Source organism: Haliaeetus leucocephalus, unplaced genomic scaffold (genome assembly GCF_000737465.1).
Source record: "Haliaeetus leucocephalus isolate CR32 unplaced genomic scaffold, Haliaeetus_leucocephalus-4.0 Scaffold240, whole genome shotgun sequence".
In the NCBI taxonomy this organism is placed as follows: domain Eukaryota; kingdom Metazoa; phylum Chordata; class Aves; order Accipitriformes; family Accipitridae; genus Haliaeetus; species Haliaeetus leucocephalus.
The window spans coordinates 586,497-606,352 of record NW_010972676.1 but is presented as its reverse complement, the minus strand read 5'-3'; the positions used below and the strand labels follow the sequence as shown (position 1 = coordinate 606,352).

Here is a 19,856-nt window from a genome sequence, read left to right as displayed (position 1 = left end):
GGGGGGGCGCTCCGGGTCCTGTCGGGAAGTGGCGGGCTGAGGCCCTCGGCGGGGTCGGCGTCTCGCGGGTCGGCGTTTGCCGCTGAAGCGCGTCGTTTCCTGCAGAAGTTGCTCCCGTGGGGAGGGGGAGCTCGGAGACGAGAGCCCGGCGAAGGCCTCCCGCGGCGGGGAGAGGGTGCCCTTCGCTGGAGCCGGCCCGGGATCGGTGCGGCCGCCTTTGTTAGGCCCCTTCTGCCTGCTGCGGAGGATGATAATGGGAGAAGACTTCTTTTCTGCCTCCTGCCACGTCTGCGGTTTAAAATGAGGAGTTAACGGTTTCAAATAAATAAATAAATTCCGCCCCCCCCCGTAAATGTGGCTAGCCTCCGGTGGTAACTTGGAAAGGCTCATCTATCCCAGCAGCTTCACTGAGCCGTAGTAGCATAACTTTTCATAGGCACTGAAAACAATTACATGTTCACTTTGTCAAAGTTATGCTTTTGTTTTCCTGTGGGTATGTTGGGGTTTGGGTTTTTTATTACAAAGGTAAAGATCAAAGGAGAAAGGATAATTTTCATTAGGTCTTGTAAATTGTTCCTTATGCAGATTATCTTTCTAAAACCTTGAGGTGAGGATTCCTAAACTGCAAGTGTACATGTTTTGTGTTGAGAGGCACGTCTCTCAACGTCTTACACCAGTTCTGATTCAGTTCGGTTCTTACGATGGCCGATGAAACTTCGTGGATGAAGTTCGCATTGTTTGCACGTGCAGGGAAGGGAGTTGTCACACCACGAATTTCAGCGCCTGCCGCCCCCCACCCTGTTCTGTGTATGTGCTGTCAGTTCACCCATCGGTTAAATACTTGCAAGAGCTGGAGGGATGCTCTGGTGGTTAAAGTAGTAGCCTGCTACTCACAAGAGCTGAGTGTGACTTCCAGTTCTCCGTGGTGTGCTCTGTGACTTAGGTCTCTGTGCTTTTTAGCCCCATTTGATAGATGGGGAACTGTTTTTCCCTCCCTTTGTGTGTTTAGATCTCATGGCAATGATGGTATTATACCTATTTAAGTTCCTTCCCTTGATATGGGGTCCTTGCCTATCATCTTCATTCATTTTTGTCTGCATAGGTTTTCCTCCCTGTATTTGTTCCACCTCTTCTTGTGATGCAAGAGCTAGCGTTCTCTTCTTTGCAAGCAAAACGCTGTTCTGGGTTTTTTTTAATACCATATCTGTTTCCTGCTGTTATTGCTTCCCTCTGTTCAGGCTGTGCATGGTCTTCAGCTCTTCCTCCCCTGCACATCCTGACTGTACGCCCTACGTGTTTACTTACAAGCACTATTTATTTACCTAATCCTGGAGAGTAAATGCAGGTTCTAGTTCATGGGGTCTGGAAAATAGTCTGTTGTTTAGAAAATGGTGGTTCAATGCTTGTAGGTTCTCTTTGTGTCTTCCTTAGGCTAGCGCTAAATCAAGGGCAGCACCCCTGGGAGTCCAACCCTGAAGGTGTCATTCGGAGTTGTCGCTCTTCTGTTGAGAATAGGGAAGGGAAATGCACTTGTGGTTTTTCAATAGCTTGTTTGCCATTGGTGCAGGCATTGACCAAGGGGGAACGGGTAATCCGGAAAAGCAGCGGATGGGGTATATCTGTAGTCCAAAGCCTTTTTGTCTTTTTTTTCTTCTGTTCTCCCACAGTTTCATTCCCTTTATGGGAAGGCTGATTATGGGGGGGTTTGTGATGAGCCGCCTATTACAGTGTTCAGTACACTTTAAAAGTGTGTTTTCATATACATTGTGTACACACTCTTTCAGTTTATGTGTAAAAACACCCATTCCGCTTGCTGAACTGGTTTTAGTTCTGTACTTAGCTGGGTGTTGTGAGGGTTTTCTTCCTCTTTTTGTTGCAAAAGCAAACTGCTCTGACACTTTAGCAGAAGCAAGGAAGCAGCTGTTGGTTTTTCACCTGTAACTGTTTTGTGTATTGCTTTTTTTTTTTTTCACCCCCTCCTTGCCAGGGTTCTGCAGTGTTCCAGGCAGCGAGTTTTGAAGCAGGATGGGAAAAAGACGCTGTGTTCCTCCACTTGAGCCCAAGCTGGCAGCTGGCTGTTGTGGGGTAAAGAAGCCCAAATTGTCTGGGAGTGGAACGCACAGTCATGGGAATCAGGCCACAACTGTACCAGGCTCCAGTTCAGGTCCTCTTCAGAACCACCAGCATACAGACGGGAATAATGGAAGGGAGAACGTATCTGACTTGACTTTGGGCCCAGGAAATTCCCCAATTACTCGAATGAATCCCACTTCAGGAGCTCTGAGCCCACTTACTCGGCCCAATGGAACTGCCAACAGCACCAAGAACCTGGTGGTGACAGCGGAGATGTGCTGCTACTGCTTTGATGTACTCTACTGTCATCTCTATGGTTTCCCTCAGCCACGACTTCCTCGATTTACCAATGACCCCTAGTGAGTAAATCCATGTGTGGGAGGAAGGCTGAGAAACCAGCATCCAGAGCTGTGGTTTGGTTGGGGAGGGATGAAGGCTTTCCTCTGGAAAATGGGAAAACTGGTATGCAGGGAGGAAGGGGGTTTTCTGCTGCTTGCTTTGTCTACCAGAAACAAAAAATGATGCACTGTAAGTGCACAGAAGAGTAAAAACACTCTGTTACAGTTGTTGGTGGAGATGAGTGGAGCTTTGAAGAGTGGCCTTCAAGGGAGAACATGCTTAGCCCTACAGAAAGAGAGTTAGGCAAAATACGAGGAAGTGTGGTGCTTCTTCATCAGCTCACAAATCTGATGTGTTGTGTGAGACGTTGCATACTTTATTGAGGAGTGCAAACCCACTTCATGATAACAATCTGTTAAAGTTTGCTCCCTTCTTTGTAAATAGATTCCTCTGCAAAAAATTAACTGCACTGTGCCTCCCATAAAATTGTGCTAAAATAATGAGTGAAACTGACATTAGAGTTTTCAGAAAACAGTAAAATAATGTCATTAATTTGAAGAGGATTGTGCTTCTAATGTCAGGCACTAACTTGGTGAAGGGACAAGGGGAGAGATTTCCTTCTGTGAAGCAAATAGAAAGGGAATAAAGAAGTTGAAACAAGTTCCCGTCTCATCCTGAAACAAATGCTGAGCTAGTAGGAGTTGGACAAGGACACTTACAACGGTGTTCAGCTGTCCAAGTTAATGGGTTTAGCAGGGAGGGGAACCAAAAATTTGCCAGTTGTAGAACTGAAAAACTGTGTTGTGGAGATAGTGCTAGTTGGGCAGTATGGGGAGAAATGGAGAGTTAATTTTCAAGGACAATACCAAGGTTAAGAAGAAAGGAGGTGTGTATTAGAAGAAGCGAGGAGAAGGATTTATGAAGGTATTTTGCTTTGGTGAGATTTAGCTGATGTTTATCTGAAGGTTGAATGCATAGGTGTGGAAATGTTAATGTTGTTAAAATGTTTGGTGGAAGAATTATATAGGAAAGATCAGTGACAGATACACCTTCTGACGCTTCTCCAGGGGCCACCTCCAGAACAATAGATAAAATAAAGTTGTTGACATCCTTAATTTAAGTTAATGAATTTTAAATTGATGTAAAGGAACAATGGCTAAAACAGGTCAAGGACTTTTTCCATGTGTTAAATGTCTCCTCACCTTAATGGCTGTCAGTGTAGATGTAGGTTGTGCTTCCATGCAGTTATTATCCGAGCAGGATTATGGATGCATGTTCTGAATGCTACCGCAGGCTAAGCTGTTTAATATTGTAAATAAAAGTGAATGGAGAAATACTCTGGACTAGAATATAGAATAGTTCCATGGATGCCCCAAACTGAAATATTTCTGCTGTTGTTTCTCATGCCTAAGCTAAGTAGGCTCCTTTTACAAAATGATACATTAGTGTGCTTATTATTTTGTCACTTGAAATAAAAAGGGGTTTTTTTGTTGTTCTGTTCTTAAATCAATAAGAGATTATTTTATACAGATTCATTATTTTGGCATTAAAGGAGATTTCTAGCTGGATTTTGTTGCTGTTTCGATTGACTAGTTTCAAAGGGGGTGTTCTTTCAGGAATCTCAGCTGTTTGAATTTTGTGCCCAAATTTGAAAAGTTAAAAAACGTTCATTGGGCATTTCTGTGCTGATAATTTAAAAGTCTCTTAGATCAGCACTCCAAAGCAAAACTGGCTCTTCTCTTTTCTTCCCCGCCCCAGGCAAATGCCTACCTGAATTTTCTTGTGTTTCAGCATTTATGCGTGTTGCTTCTAGTAAATAGTTGTATGTACCCCAGGGAAAAGCATGGGGTTTGCTTTCTTGTGGAGCAGTACACAGGGATGATCTGTCACACTTGAGACAGTAATGTAATGAACTTCAAGCCAACTGTTATCAAATATAAGAGTAAGCAAAGTGAAAATACATAAATTATTTGCATTATTGTCCTTTGTAATGTAGTTGAAGTCAATGTAAGAGATCTTTGAACAAAACAAAGGTATATACCAGAAGTCTCTCTGGACAGACAGAAAAGAGACTGTTGATGGATGGAATAGAAAGATGCACAGGTTTGTCCCAATCTATTTATCAGATAACATATCTTTTAAATTGGTGCTGAACTCTAATGTAAAGATAGAAGTAGTTGTGAAGGTCAGTACTCTGCAAAAACAGGATAATAACATAAAAGTTACAGGGTTATGACTTGAAAACCACTGTGAATTCCAGTTACCAACTTGAGAGGATATGCACATGGGCAACAATCTTCAGGGGAGTTACGGAGCTGGTAGATACCTGTGGAGTAAAGGAACCTTACACCCATGTTAGCAATGATGTTCACAAATCAATGTAGAGCAGGTGGCATTGCAAGACTTGTAGTTGTGTCTGAATTAACTTGGTAAATGAAGAAAATATCCCCTTTGCTATTCAGGTTACTGAAAACATTACAATTTTGAGCCTGTATGGCATGCAAATTGTTAATTAGTTTCTTCTTCCAATTTTGTACTTCAATCTTTGATTTTATGGTTTTTTTTTTATAATAGTAGGTATTACAAACTGGTACTAAAACTACACCATGCAAGTTTCTAGTTGCCATGCAAGACAAATAAGATACTTGCATCATAAAATCTGTACTGTAACAGGTTTTTTCCTATTACAAGTTATAGTTTGTTCAAATCAGAATTTATTTTGCTACTTTAAAATTCTCTTTTTAGTTGCAATTGGAAAAGCTAGTTTTTAGTTGCTGAAATTCCCCTCAGCCTAGTAAACCCTCGTCAAACACACCCAAGTAGGATGCTGTGGCTGGGGGAGAAATGATTCCCATAATCTGCTGAGCATATGACTGCAAAGTACTGGTAAGTGCTGTTGGGTGAACATGGGCAAAAGATTGTTGTGACTTTTCTCAGTACATCTGGGAAATACACTGTTCAGGGAGGGGCTATGGAACAATTAACTTATTGTCAGCTGCACCTGCAGCTTGCTAAGTGCATTTATTCTTCAGATACAGAAACAATGTCTTTTTTACAGTGAAAAACTTTATAATGGTGGAATTTTGGGTACTTGCACAAAATCATATATCTTTTTTTTTATGCCTCTGTTGTTATGACCATGGTGAAAAATTGTTTAGAATGTGCTTTAAGATATTTTTTAAAATATGATAGCCTAAATGATCTGTCTTGGTCAAGCAACCATAAAGTGTCTGATGGTTGTGGAAGAATGTTTCGGCTTCCTCTGTGGGCAAAGTTCCCCTTCACAATTATCCCTTAAAGGCTATATGCTGTTTTGGGTAGTACTTCTGCTGTTGATCACAGCTGGTAACTAGATACTGAATGATGGATTTATGTTGTGATAGAGTTTTTTAATTCCATTGTTGCTCTGAGGAACATCACTGGGCATTGCTTTATCACTACAGTTTAAATTATGTTCTAATTAGACATAAGAAGCTCTGTTGCCTGTACTTGAGAAATCATCCACAGTGCATGCTGGTTGTGTTGTCCAAACAGCATTTCTTAGTATTTTTTGTAATGTTTGCTGCAAAGATACATTGCTTACAAGAGCTTCAAGAGTTTGAGGAAAGCAAGTGTCTAAGCTCTGTTGTAGAACCAGTTACTCTGTCTTCATGTTGTAGAACTCCTGTCAATGTTTGTTTAATCTCAGAAAATTATTTTCTTAACCCTGCATGTTTTCTATCATATTACTTATCTTTTAAAGTTTGATAGAAATCCACAGACTGATGTTTGGAATCACTGATGACTAACTTTGTTATTTATGCTTGGGTTCAAAGTGACCACATCTTGTATTCAGTACTCTGTAATCTGAAAAAGATCATTCGTCCTGCTGTTATAATTAGATCAGTATCATCAGTTGCCTTGCAAAATTTTCCAGATATTCGGACGTTCTTGTAGAGCTGCAGCCACTGCTGTCCTTCCTTTACTGTTTCTCTTTACAGCCGTTTGCAATTTCACTCACTTCTGTAGAAATGAAGTTTTTACACTTAATATTTGCAGTCATCTTTACCCATCTACCTCTTCATGGAGCTCTTCTCAATACTGTTGCTCTGAAATTCTTGTTTTTTGAGGCTTTATCATGGCTTCTAGTTTAACAGATTGAAATGAGCCTGCTGAATTTGAGAATCTACTGTTGTGCCTGTAACTTCATGATAGTAGACAGGAAAATGGAAATCCATGTGATGTTTGAGTAGGAACAATATAGTGATTTAGATATGTGTTCAACAGGAGAGAATATGTGTAAATATGAATCAAATGTAAGGTAAGCAAAAGATGTGAACATAAACTGTTTGAGCACTAGGGATGGACCCAGAAGTCAGATCCTCACAGAAATAACAGGGAAAAAAACCTAGGCTTGCTTTTTATTCCTTTAAAAAAAAAAAAAAGAAAAGCTTTTATCGCAAACCTGAATTATAGATGATTTGCAGAATGCTTGGGGATCTTTCAGGTTCAATGGTACTATAAATAAGTAATCTTATTTGCTTTACCTATATTAATTTTTATATGGTTTGTCATGTAAACTAGTGGATGCTACTAAGTGAGGCCGTTACTTACAGAGGTAATTAGTAGGGTTAAATAACCATATCACTCATTAGAAGACAGCGCAGAGTCTGGCCAGGAAGGTGTCGATGGAGGGCTTACAGAGTACTGGTGGAGAGAAAGAAGTATGCTGAAAAGGTGGGGGGCTATTGGGCTTTTGCATTTGGGGCTGTGTGGGGTGGGGTTTTATTATTGCTAGATAGCAGGTGAGAAAACATGCCTGTTGAGGTTTATTAGAGGGAAGGAAAGCAAGTGCATGCATATGTGCTTTTTTACACCTTCTTGATCTCCCCTTAGCCACCAAATATCTCTAGGTGCTGGAGTATTTCTCTTTTTTGCCTTTTCAGTCCACTCTTTGTGACGTGGAAGACGGGGCGAGACAAGCGGCTTCGTGGCTGCATTGGGACCTTTTCAGCCATGAATCTTCACTCAGGACTCAGGGAATACACATTAACCAGGTAATCATGTTGAATATGAAATAAATCTGAAATTTGTTTAATTTGTTGGATCGACATAGTTCAATTTAATATGTCTCATGATAAAATAAACGTGAGAAATATATGTAGTTAGGGTGAAGTAATATATCAGGATTTAGTGGAACATCTTTGCAACAAGTGAATTTTGGTTGACATTTTAAGGCTAATGTCGAATCTGTCTTGCATACCAACATTTTTGACATCTTGTGTAGCACATAATTTCTCTCAAACTGCAGTAAGTGGAGGACAGCATCAGGAAGCTTACACTAGTGTTTGCTTATTACAGTTCATTAGATTAGGAAGAGATGCAAATCACTTCCTCTGCAGCAGCAAAGAGAAACGTGTTTCATGGAGGCCTAATCAAAAAGGGAATAACTGAGCATCTGACACTAATTTGGTGCTTGTATTAGGCAATATATCTTCTCTTTCCTTTAGTGCACTTAAGGATAGCCGATTTCCCCCCCTGACCCGCGAGGAGCTGCCCAAACTCTTCTGCTCTGTCTCCCTCCTCACTAACTTTGAGGATGCCAGTGACTACCTGGACTGGGAGGTGAGAACAGGTGCATTTGGAACTCTGCATCACTCTCTCGTTCCGTTCGGGTTCGGGTTAGTACATGGTGATGTGTCTCCTTCATTATAGGGGTGTATGGGGATAGAAGAAACTGGGAATAGAAGAAATGGGGCTGGAAAACTAGAAGGGAGGAAGAGGATGGGCTAGCAGTATGCTTTTGCTTGGGAGGGGATTTGAATGGGAATGAGAGAAACATGAAATGTTTTATCAATTTAGCCCAATAGGAGATGGGTTGTCCTGAGTTCAGCTGGGATAGAGTTAATTTTTTTACAGGAACCTGGGAGGGGGGGGGCATAGCCGGGGCAGCTGACCTGAACTGGCCAAGGAGCTATTCCATACCATGTGACATCATGCTCAGTATATAAATGGGGAGCGGGCTGGGGGGTGGGCGCTTCTTTTCGGTGGGGGAAGTGGCGGAGCGTCGGGTCCCGGGTGGTGAGCAGTTGCACTGTGCATCACTCTTTTTGTATACCTTTTCATTAGTACCGTTGTTGTTGTTGCAATTTCTTTGTGTTGTTCCAGTAAACTGCCTTTATCTCAACCCTCGAGGTTCCAGGTTTGTTTTTTTTTCCTCTCCTCCGTCTTCCCCCCATCCCACCGGAGGGGGGCGGGAGGAGTGAGCGAGCGGCCGCGTGGTCCTTTGTTACCGGCTGGGCTGAAACCTCGACATGGGTATAAATACATATGTAAAAACCTGGGAAGTATTTTGATGCTGTGAATAGAAACTGGGAATAAAAAGCAGTAAAGACTGAAGATATTGATAATTTTTTAGGACCTTGTACATGGAATTGTATTTAGTTCAAGGATTAAATAGACTTTGTGATTGGGCTATTTTAGGCATGACTTTTGTGTAGAAATCTTGTCTGTCTTGCTCAACATAAAACTGTCAGACTTCTGACAAGACTTACTTCAGGAGAAGTGGCAAGGAGAGGTGGCAGAGGTCCTTTATGCTGCTAAGAGAGCTACTTGTGAGACCTGCCTGGCAAGGACAGAGAGTGGGGAAGAGAATGTACTTATCCAGGCAAAAGCCAAACTGGCCAGAGAGAGGGAGATACACAGTGTTGTGGGAATGACAACTTGATTGTGGACTCAGTGCTAGCAAACACCTCTTATTTGGCTGTTCATTTCCATCTACAGGTTGGGATCCATGGGATCAGAATAGAATTCATCAATGAGAAGGGTGTCAAACGCACAGCCACGTATTTACCTGAGGTTGCTAAGGAACAAGGTGGGTTTGAGATGGCAGCCAAACATGTCAACACATTATGTCACAGAATTGGGTAACATAAATCTATGGATTTTGGGTTTGGATTGCAATGCTATCCTCATAGTAGTGCCATGGAGCCACCAGGCTTAAACTGGATAACTGACACCTGATACAGCTGCTGCTGGGTTTTCATCTGGCCTTTCTCTCATCCCACATCTGTGCACAGTTGTATCTTAGTGTAAAAATGTTTTAGGGCTTAAGAAATAGAGGATCTCAAACTATGGATCTTCCAGCTTCATTCAGCGTTGCATCTTTCCTCTTCTATGTTTCTTCCACCAACTAGGATAACTGCAGGCTGCACAGCACCAACAGGAGAGTCCCTTTCCTCCTCATTCTTGCTAAAGTAGCATCCTCCAGATGAGGGCAGGAAACAGGGCCCCTCTGGAGCACACTTCCCACTCAAATATAGTAGCGGTCACCATGGTAACTGCTCAAAATATTGCCTCCTTTCCTCCACCTAGCAGAGTGGAGTGGTCGCATCCTCCTGGCTCTGGGGCAAAAGACTAAGGTAGGAATTTTAACTCTGATCTCTCACATAGCAGTGCACTGTGCTATCACTAGAGCATCAGATTGATCCCAATTTGTCTATTAAAGAGCTAAGTATTGTCTTATTTTAAGGCTTAGAGAGCTAAACTTGAGTGGTACGTGATAAAACAGTTTGGGGTCCCTGCAACAGAAGCAAGGCACAGACCTTTGTAAGAAGAGACGTCATATGGAATTACTGGTTTATAGACCAGTTCCAGTATGAGTTAAAAGGGGTTGGCATGTGCAGACAGTGTGAATGCATAAGGTCATGTATGTCCAGTTCAACACTGGTATTTCTAAAGTTCAGTTTCCTGTTTAGTCGTTTGCTTTTTTAGAGGCCTTTTAATGCATCTCTTATCTTTTTGAAACATTGTTTTTATATTGAAAAATTTCCCTTGCTTCTATTTTTCAATAGACTGGGATCAGATCCAGACCATAGACTCCTTACTCAGGAAAGGTGGCTTTAAGGCTCCGATTACCAATGATTTTAGGAAAACGATTAAACTTACCAGGTATATATTTGTCATCTTTTAATTTTACTTCATAGTGTTTTGTGGGTAAAAGTATTAGTGCTTGATGTAATTCTTCATGCCCCTTTCAGATGAGAGATGTAGTCTGAAAGACAAAATCATAAATGCCACATGTTAGGCATATAATGTATATGGAATGAAGCACAATATGTTTTGTCCATGCAGGATTGAAGTTAGCATTTTCTAAGAGAAGTGCCACTGGTTTTAATATCATCCACATGAAGAATCAAAAGAAGCAGAACCTTTGAAAGTTAAAAAGGTTGATTTTTCTGTATCTTTACAATGGAATTCCTTTTCTCGGTGTGCTCATCTGTGGATGGTGTAGCTATTTGGAGGTGACAGCTGTCTTAAAACCAAACCACACTCAAATTTGGCTGGTTTTCAGAATTCGCTTGCTTTTCTATATCCCCAGCTGTCCTATTGGTTTCAGCTTCCTTTATGTTAGTAAAAATTGGGACATTCTGGTTTTGTATAGGAACACTAATTTATCAGGTCGTTCCTTACCTCTGGAGAAATGAGGTGGGTATGCAGGTTTTTTTGTAAGAGTAGAGGACAGGATGGTGGTTTTCATTAAAAACTGATGTAACATGGACTTAGTGCAATTCACAACCACTTTGAAGTTATCTGTTGTGTAGCATGCTTTAGAAGCACCTGGAAATCTCTGGTCTCTCAGAAGGGACTTCATGTTTTATGAATTCTGATCATATGACATGAACTAAGTCACATATGCTATAATAAACCTTCCTTAACCCAACTCTACATCATTTTCTTTCACTAGCCTTTCAAATGTGAAGATAACCACAATAATAAATAATAGTGAAATGGTGGTTATTTAGTCTCTGAAACTGAGTCTTCTTCCAGCAAACTTTTCATGCCCTTTTTTTTCCCCAGAGCAAATGGATAAAAAGAATACAAATTAGATCATTTGTTTCCTGTGTGGACTCCTTCAGGAGTCCCCTTAATTATGATTGCCTTGAATAGGGCTCAACTTTGGGACATTGAAGCTAATTTAAGCTTAGATGGGTTATTCAGACTACTGCATGAGGCAGTATCAAAGAAATTAGATTTTGAAGTTAGTGGGTTCCTCTTGGTTGTTATTGGCTGCAAGCTAAAAGGTGATCTGGGATGAATGTTTTCATGTCTAAGGCCCTTCATATTGCATAGTCTGTTACATTATTTTTTTTCTCATGCTGTTCCCATAGGTACCGCAGTGAGAAGGTGACAATCAGTTATGCAGAATACATGGCTTCCCGTCAACATTGTTTCCAGAATGGCACTCTTCATGCCCCTCCCCTCTACAATCATTACTCCTGACACACGGCTGCATGACCAGTCCCACTCCCCAGTTGCTGCCAACGGCTATGACATCATTGGGGCAGATGCCTCCTCTTCCTGGTCCAGTTACTTCTACTACTGCACCATTTTATGATGCTAGCTTCCGTTGCCAAGTCTGCCTTCCAGCTGACCTGGGGGGAGGATGAGAGCATGACAGAACTTCAGGGGCCCAAGCCTTATCTCAGCCTTTCCTCCAAATGGGGGTTCAGTTGGATTGGGGCTCCATGCCTACGAACTGTCGTGAGGTGCAGAAGACCTCTGGGAGTGAAAGTGCCACTTTGGACTGATCTGTTCTTGTGTGTTACCGACACTCCGGAAACTTGAGTTGTTTGTTATAGAAGCCCCCCAGATCAAGTAGGAGCATTCCCCTGGCAGCCTGGGCAACGGAGTCCAACAAAACATTTTTTAGGTTCTTTTTAATTTTTTTTAACCTCTGGTATCTGTTGTGTACCGAGAGCTGATTGCAGTCCCCCCACATCACAGGTGGACATTATGATATTGGGGAGGGTTGAACATCTGGATAGCACCCCATCCTCACAGACAGAAAACAAAGATGTGAAAACCTTTGGATGGTATTGCAGATGAATCCATTATTTAAATAAACCCTAGAAGGCTTTAATTATCAGATTCCACTGCAGGTTGGTTTCTCTAGAAAGCCTTTTGGTTTACAGTTTTTTGGGTCTTTAGACAGTGCTTTGTAATGTAGCCTGCTATGAAATAGAATGCTGTTATGCCTATAAGAGAGCAACATGGCACATGCTGTGTATGTGAAGGACAAGGTACTTGAATGTCCCTGGACAGTCTTCTCTTTTATGACCAAGTTTTGTGTCCAAACATTTGTAACTGAGCCCGATTGGATTAGGGATGGGGAGGGATTTGCAGGGCATTGACTGTAGTCATACAAGTGAGACTAGTGACTGAAATTTGTTTAACTTAAGCTAACAGTCTCGGGGACCTTCCTTTTGATAGGACAGCCACTTTCTCTGGTGTGACTACTGATCTTGAGAACTGTGAGTATATTCCAGTTTATAGCAGGCCTATGGTATAGAGCTATGTAGTTTCACTGGTAAGTTATCTTGCACAGTTTAGTCATTACCACATTAAGGCAATGAGTGGGGAAACTATTACCCAAACTGTGTGAAACTCACATGCATTCTGTATTTCTTCTCCCATCATTGATGATTACAAGAAATAATCTCTTCTAAGAGGAAGACAAGTTATCCAGTTGTTATTCTGCAGCATCACTGAGGCATGTCATAAACTCTAAATTATGACAGTCTCTCAATGAGGCCACTGGACTCCAAAATATAATTGGAGGGGGCGTGGAGGGGGGTGTTTTGTTTTCAAAGTTTCTGGAGAGTCAACAATGATCAGGAAAGAAAATACAAGTGCATAGCAGAGTAATGGCTATTTGGTTGCATATATATTTAAAGCTTGCTTGTGTGTGGTAATGACAGCTTTTAAAATTGGCTGGTGTTTCAAGCCTGAAATTCTCTCCTGGCATGGCAGGGAACAGGGCTGGTAGAAAGCTCAGAACTGCACGCTGCTGCTTCTTCTGGTCCTAGAGAAGCAAACAGAATTGTGCAGTTTTGCTTCATGTTGGTGTAACATCCTCCTGCTGAAGGAGAGAGACATGAGGGAAAGGAGGGGGTCCTATTCTGGATAACGGTGCAATATCGACCCAGCTTTCCTCCTGTACTGGGTCATTCTTATCAATTGCCACTTTTCCCTTGTGATGTTGTTGAAAAGCAATTAAAGATTAAGGGTTTGTTTCATGATTTCCTGCTGCTGAGAATAAATTGGTCTTGTTACAAACTCGAGTGGTTTGTAATTACTCTCCCAGGTGCCGTCTAGTGATGGGGGAGGGTTGGGTCCCCTCTGGATGTACCATTCACCTTTCAGCTGTCAAACAGTATGATGCATAGGGCTACACTCATTACTGTTCAAGTGTTCTATGTTAGAATTTAATTTCTAAAAGGTTTAAAAAAAAAGCAAAAAAAATGGTGCTAAAACTTCACCCCTGAGCACGCTCAGTGAGACTGGTCATGCAGGCATATAGTGCCAGGCTTTTCAACAATATTGGGTTTTTTTCAAATGTTTGCCCTGTTCTGTGTCTTCAACAGTGTATAGTGTTTTCCTGATTTCATTTTATTTGAATAGGGGATGACTAAGGGGTGGGGTGGGGAGGGTTAGCTGTCATTTTTGAAGAACACAATTTTAGGATTGAGTGACTTGGTTGGTTTAAGCCTGAAGTGGGCTAGATGGTTTGGGACTGGGGAAGCCTTATCCTCTCCCACTTCCATTTCCCCACTCAGTCTGTTGAAACAAACAAACAAACAAAAATGCCTCTAAATATGTACTGTGTTCTTGTCTTGTTGCAGTGAGAAGCTAGCAAATCAGTAACACTGGTCTGCTGCCTAAGGAACAGGCCCTCTCAGCTTTAGTCCCACAAGGGTCCAGCTATAAAATCAGTTGAAAAGTATGTCAATAGTTAAGTTAGCTCAGAAGAATATATGACAAGGACAGGTGGTCTCAGGAAATAATCCCATTTCTAGATCATTACATGGCAGCTATGCATAAGGATGAAAGAGCTGAACTAGAAACAAAACGTACTTCAAGTTGCCTCAGGATGGAGACAACCAAAATCAATGACCAATTGATGTAAGAATTTCTCCATGATTACTTGGCTGGGACAGCAGGTTAGAACTACTCCTTCTCAAAGCAACTGTTACCTGGTTTGATCTGGATTTAACTCATCCTTGGAAGCAAGTGCCTTTTGGTCTAGAAGGGCTTATTCTCATGACAACCACAACTGAGAAATAATCTCATTGCAATTATGAATTGTCTTTGTTTTAGAGTAAGTACAGGAGAATGTCTTTGATCACTGGAGTCTGTCAGTGTTGGAATGTTGCCACTGTGAGGTTCTTAATTTTTTATTTTTTATTTTTCATAACGTTCAACAGTCAATCTCAACTGAGGCCATTTCAGTTTGAGAATGTTTTATGGTCAAAATATCACATATCTACAATTTATCAGAAAAAAAAAACCTGTAAGAAAATCTAAGAATTCTTTTTAACCTTTGCACAGAATAATTTGTTTTCATAGTACATTAACAAAGATCTGCAATCTTCACTGACTATTAGTGCTATTTTCTGTTTGTATTCTGGAAACTACATGTTGTTTTGTTGGGTTTTTTTGGTTAATTTATTTCCTTAAAGTGGGAGACCTCTTTTGACCTTCAGTGCAGAGATGTCAGACCAATTCTTTGTATTACACTTGGTTGCCTCCTACCTATATAATAACTTCTGAGTGTAAATAATTGAACTCTATCCTCTAATGAAGTATTGTAGAGAATAAATCATAATGGATAAAGATTATTTGTACTGTCCTCTTTATATGGTTTCTCACAGCCTTTATGGGGGATAAGATGAAATCTTACTCATCTAGCAATATGAACAATATACTACGTGTGTAAATACCACACCTCTAAATTACTTTAAATGTTCAGAACCAGGGAGGTTGCCAGAATGGGATGACAGCTGTCTGGAAGCACAGTAGTAGTCAAGACAGGCTCACTAGAAGAAAGCAAGGAAAAATAGTAGGGAAATTAAAAACAAAGATTAAATATGTTTCATTAATAATGTCATAACAAAGTATATTTGTATCCTGAAATAATGTTTGCTTGACAATAACTATTAATTGTCATGATGGTAAAATTTACAAAGCACGTATGTACAGAATTCTATATCGTACTGAACATCCTGAATTTGTACATCTGGCTTAAGCTACCAAAATTGGTTTTTTTTGGGGGGGGGGGGGGGGGGGTTTTTTTTTTTTTCTTTTAAAATGAACTAATGAAAACAGATTATCTGTACTTCACAGGTGGTATTCTTCAGGTGATTAAAAAATTTATTTCAGAGAAAAGAAACACCCATCTTTCTAGATTCTTACTAAATATTTTAATGTTTGCTTTGGGACAGGATCAGTTGATTTGTAGAATAGTTTTGATGTTCATACCTTTGGCTTAAATGCTTTTTTCCATACGCTTCCAGGTTATTGCTCATTTTTTATCTATGGCACATGTATAGTTAAAGATCCTACATTTCCTGTTTGTGGTTCTTGGGAAGGTCAGCCCTGGATATCAATGAAGAACAGGCATAAGACCCCCCACAAACCTCAACCAAACCAAGGGGGGTTGGGGGTGGTGGTTAGTTTTGACTTAAATGAGCCCAAGAACCTCATTGCAAAAACCTGTTTTCAAAAAATACACTTCTGATGCTAATAAAGGTAGAAGGTAAATCCCCTGTGCATATGAAGAGTGAGTTGAGGAGGACTCTGGGGCTAACATGATTTCCAGGTGACTCATTGTAAATTCTGAAGTTAACCATATAACTAGGATCCAATGTTGTCATGTGCCCAGGTAAGTTATCCAGTATATTCTCTCAGCTTCTTTTTTGGCTAGAATACAGTGACTTATTTGTGTATTTTTATGGCATGTGTTTTTCCTTACTTGATTTTTTTCTTTTTGGTTGAATCAGTCAGACATAAAATCTTTGTCCAGTATCTCTCATGAGAGGTTCTTTTATGCATATTGCTTTCTGTAACTGCGTTTACACTCAACAGTTCACAGTGAGGATGAGGCCAGGTAGAAAGGTGTACATATGACTGCACACTGAAATAGTTCAATCCAGACTTAATATAAACCAGGATAATTCTCCAGAAAACACTTTCTTCTGTTTTTACTTCTGTTTGAAATAAGAAATGAAATGAGTTAGTCATTTAGCACTCACTTCCTTCTAAAAACAAATTACAGAAAGGTTAGGAGAAATTTCTACAAGAAATTCAAATGGAGAATACTTGAGCATTTTTATTCTAAACACAAAAAATAATTTTATTTTTGGACAAAATTTGTATTATAAGCTACCTAATTGTGATCGAGAAATTCCACTTCTTGAAGATAAAAATTAAAACCAGAACAACTTTCCTATGCGACTCAATAAATTAATATTTATACCGACCTATGTATTGAGGATTGCTCTCAACTGAGTTGTAGTACATGGAGCAGTAGGATAGAAAAGTTCCTAAACTGTTTTTGCTACAATCTGGGAAGATGACCTGTGAATATGTTTGTTTGATGATCACTCCCAAAACACAGAAAGCCCAGAAGACTATTGTTACCATGTTCCTTAAATTAAGTATTTAACTCTACAAATTGACCAATATCCAGATTATTGAACCATAATTTTTTTCCTTTTTTAAAGTCAGCTAGACTACTCTTGCAATCAGGTGAATTCTGACATAAATTATGTATTATACAACCAGTTGATAGTATGTTTAGATGTCATTATATATGTATTTAAAAACTTAACAGATCATGCAAGAGCCAGTTTTGCATTCAGAGGTTTATTATCACTTTATTACTGGGTATTAATAAACTTTATTCATATATGTTCATTCATTATAGTTTTGGATATATAACATTAAATGGAGTAAAAATAAAAAAAGGTAAAATGGTATGAAAATCTGAACCTGAAGAGTTACACTTTAAGAACACAGATGAAAAAGCATGAGCATCTTGTGCAATAAAGGCTATTATGGCACCTGGTGTTCTGAGTGGGTAGTGTTATCTCCACAAGGATCTGCTCCTATCACATGCTAGAAATGTTGATGACAGTGACAAGAGATTAAGGTTTCACTATCCTAATCTTATCACTTTTAATCCATCAAAAACGTCTCATTTTTTAAGTTGGGGGTTTTGATAGTCCACACAAAATACTTAATTGCTGCTAGAAAGCTTAAAAACTGCTAGGAAGATAGCATTTCTTCTGCTGGCGAATTAGAAGGAAAACATATTACAAAATATGGTTATACTAATAATAGAAAATCCTTGTTATTTGTTCTTCCTACATTTTATTACACAGAGGTATTTAGCTAAGGTTTTTTTAAGATCTGTTTTGGTGCAATTAGTTGTTACTGGGTCTGGTTTTAAACTGTGGCAATGTGGCAATTACCATAGTAGGTCTGTCTAATAATCCACTACCTAATTACATGTCTCCAGCAAGGGTCAGTAATTTTTGCCCTGGAATATGGAATACTAGAGGCTCTGCTCGTGACAAATTACAGCTGGCCAAGTCTTTTTTTTTTTTTCTTTAATCAGGTCATTTTTGGATATGACCAGTGAATATGCCTGAAACTTCCTGTAGTCACTTCATTTTAATCTAGCTCATCTTCCTTTTTTTATGCACATTTTGCAATTGAATTGATAAATGCTGAAACAGTTTTTATTAGTGAGGAAGAAGCCAGTGCATTTTAAAAATAACAAGAAGTCAGGTACTCTGTTATGTTCGATTTGTTGCAGTGGCTGAATAATGTTTACTGTGGGGTTTTAAGTGCATTTTTTGAATTCTTAAAAAAAGGGGGGGGGCAGGGGGAGCAGGTTCCATTCAGCATTTGGGAATGTTCTTATTTGTCTCTTATTTGACTCTTGAGACCTTAACCAACCACATCAATGATAATGAACCTTCATCTTTCATGATAGTCTCTTTAGCTGTACCTATAAACTCTTGCAAGTATCGGGCTTCCTCTTAATTGTTTTAGTTTTTGTATACTTAAGTAGAACGGATCCTTGGGGAAAAACAAAAGTGAAATTAATAACTTAAACCTCTGCAAGCTACCTACTGCTCTGAGAATCATGATGTTCTGAGTGGATGGGCTATTTGAGAAGCCATCAGGATTCCAAGTGATTTTAAACGCTTCTCTCATCAATCTGGTACGGATTTCCTTGTTTTCTTGTAAACCTAATTGAAATTGTTTAATTTGCCAGATGTTCCGTGAGATATTTTCATTCCATCTTCCTGAATGTCTTTCTGCTTGTACCACTTAGCAAATTAGTTTTCAATCAGTTTCTCTGCCATGCTCATTTATCCAGATAACAAATGTTAAAAATCTATGATTTGACCACTTCATATTCTTACAGTTTATTCTTAATGCGTTCCTCTTCCCAGCATGCAGGAAACAATTCACTTCAGCATGGATGCAAGTTCATGAGAACAGAAGTGGCTTCATCATAAATCCTCCAACAGTCTATTTTCGCCTTTCTTTAAGGGCACAGAATGACATAGTAAGGTCTGATAAGATGATTACTTTAAGAGTCTTAGGCTGGTTAGGCACTTATATGTGAGCTCTCCAGGGAAAATACTACTCCATAAGTTATTTTGCTGGCAGTGTTCCCATGATGTGGTGTTGGGAGAGCTATCATCATTTGTAGCCTGCCTATGACTTTTAGGAGTCTGTGGATTACTTTGGGTTGGTCTGAAAAAGTAACCTCCCTTTAAAAGTGTGTTATTTATGATACCAATACTCCCTCCTCACAGACTGAGGTAGATTAATCACAGTGAGCTAGACAGAAATTCTGATACAGTCAGTTACAGTTTTCCTAAGGTCAAGGTTTGCTATCTCCCTGGAGGATGTTCCGGTAGCAAATTGGAGTGGGCTGTAGCTCCCTGATCCACTCCTGGTGTGAAGCCAGACGGGTTAAGATATATGTGCTGCCTCCATGCCCCCCAGGTGCTTCTGGGCAAATGAGTGCTGCTGTGGAGAGTCTGATGAGGGGGACCAGCACAGGTTTGAGCTCTTCTGTTATTTCCTAAATGACCAAGCAGAAAGAGCCTTCCTCCACGTTTGCTCGTGTAAAAGATGAGCGTGCTCTCCCTCAGCGTTCCCTCCACAGCCTGCTCTCTCGGGCCATGGTTTATGCCTTGTAAGACTCTGGACAATGTCTTGTCTCTCACAGTTATTTGGCCTGTCTTCACAGAAACAAAGCTCCAGCACCCCCCTGCTCTCTGTCTCTAGGAGCTAATTTCTAAGCGAGCTTAAACACACCTTTGAGGGCTGTGTTTTGTGGGGGGGTCCTGAGGCGCCCCGTTCCCGCCGTTCCCCCTCGGTGCCCCACAGGCGTAACCGCGCTTTTTTACACCCTCCGCAACTCCAGCCGTGTGTAGATGACAGGAACTGCCCTCCCGGCAGCGCTCACAGACCGCTCCTCCCGGCCTAGGCTCCGGCCCTCCCCGCGGCACCTCCCATCAGCCGGCCCGACCCTTCTCCTGTCAGCGCCAGGCGGCTCCCCCTGGTGGGCGGCGGGGCTGAGGCGGAGCCGCGTTTCC

At 40.6% G+C, this 19,856-nt stretch overlaps 2 protein-coding genes across 3 annotated transcripts in view; both read left to right on the top strand.

The window, feature by feature from the left end:
• Positions 1-15,062, top strand: part of AMMECR1L (AMMECR1-like) — a 15,841-nt gene extending 779 nt beyond the window's left edge. The window contains exons 2-7 of one of the 2 annotated variants that reach the window (XM_010568210.1): positions 1,988-2,432; positions 7,338-7,448; positions 7,902-8,016; positions 9,175-9,265; positions 10,245-10,341; positions 11,562-15,062. In XM_010568210.1, the coding sequence (XP_010566512.1) occupies positions 2,026-2,432; positions 7,338-7,448; positions 7,902-8,016; positions 9,175-9,265; positions 10,245-10,341; positions 11,562-11,673 (933 nt within the window). In that variant the 5' untranslated portion in view covers positions 1,988-2,025 and the 3' untranslated portion in view covers positions 11,674-15,062. Of the gene's footprint in view, positions 1-1,987; positions 2,433-7,337; positions 7,449-7,901; positions 8,017-9,174; positions 9,813-10,244; positions 10,342-11,561 lie in introns of those variants that run through there. The other variant, XR_774394.1, reaches the window with a different exon arrangement.
• Positions 15,063-16,104: 1,042 nt separating this feature from the next.
• Positions 16,105-19,856, top strand: part of POLR2D (polymerase (RNA) II (DNA directed) polypeptide D) — a 7,196-nt gene continuing 3,444 nt past the window's right edge. Inside the window, exon 1 of the mRNA XM_010568402.1 lies at positions 16,105-16,114. Coding sequence (XP_010566704.1) covers positions 16,105-16,114 — 10 coding nt within the window. The remainder of the gene's footprint in view (positions 16,115-19,856) is intronic.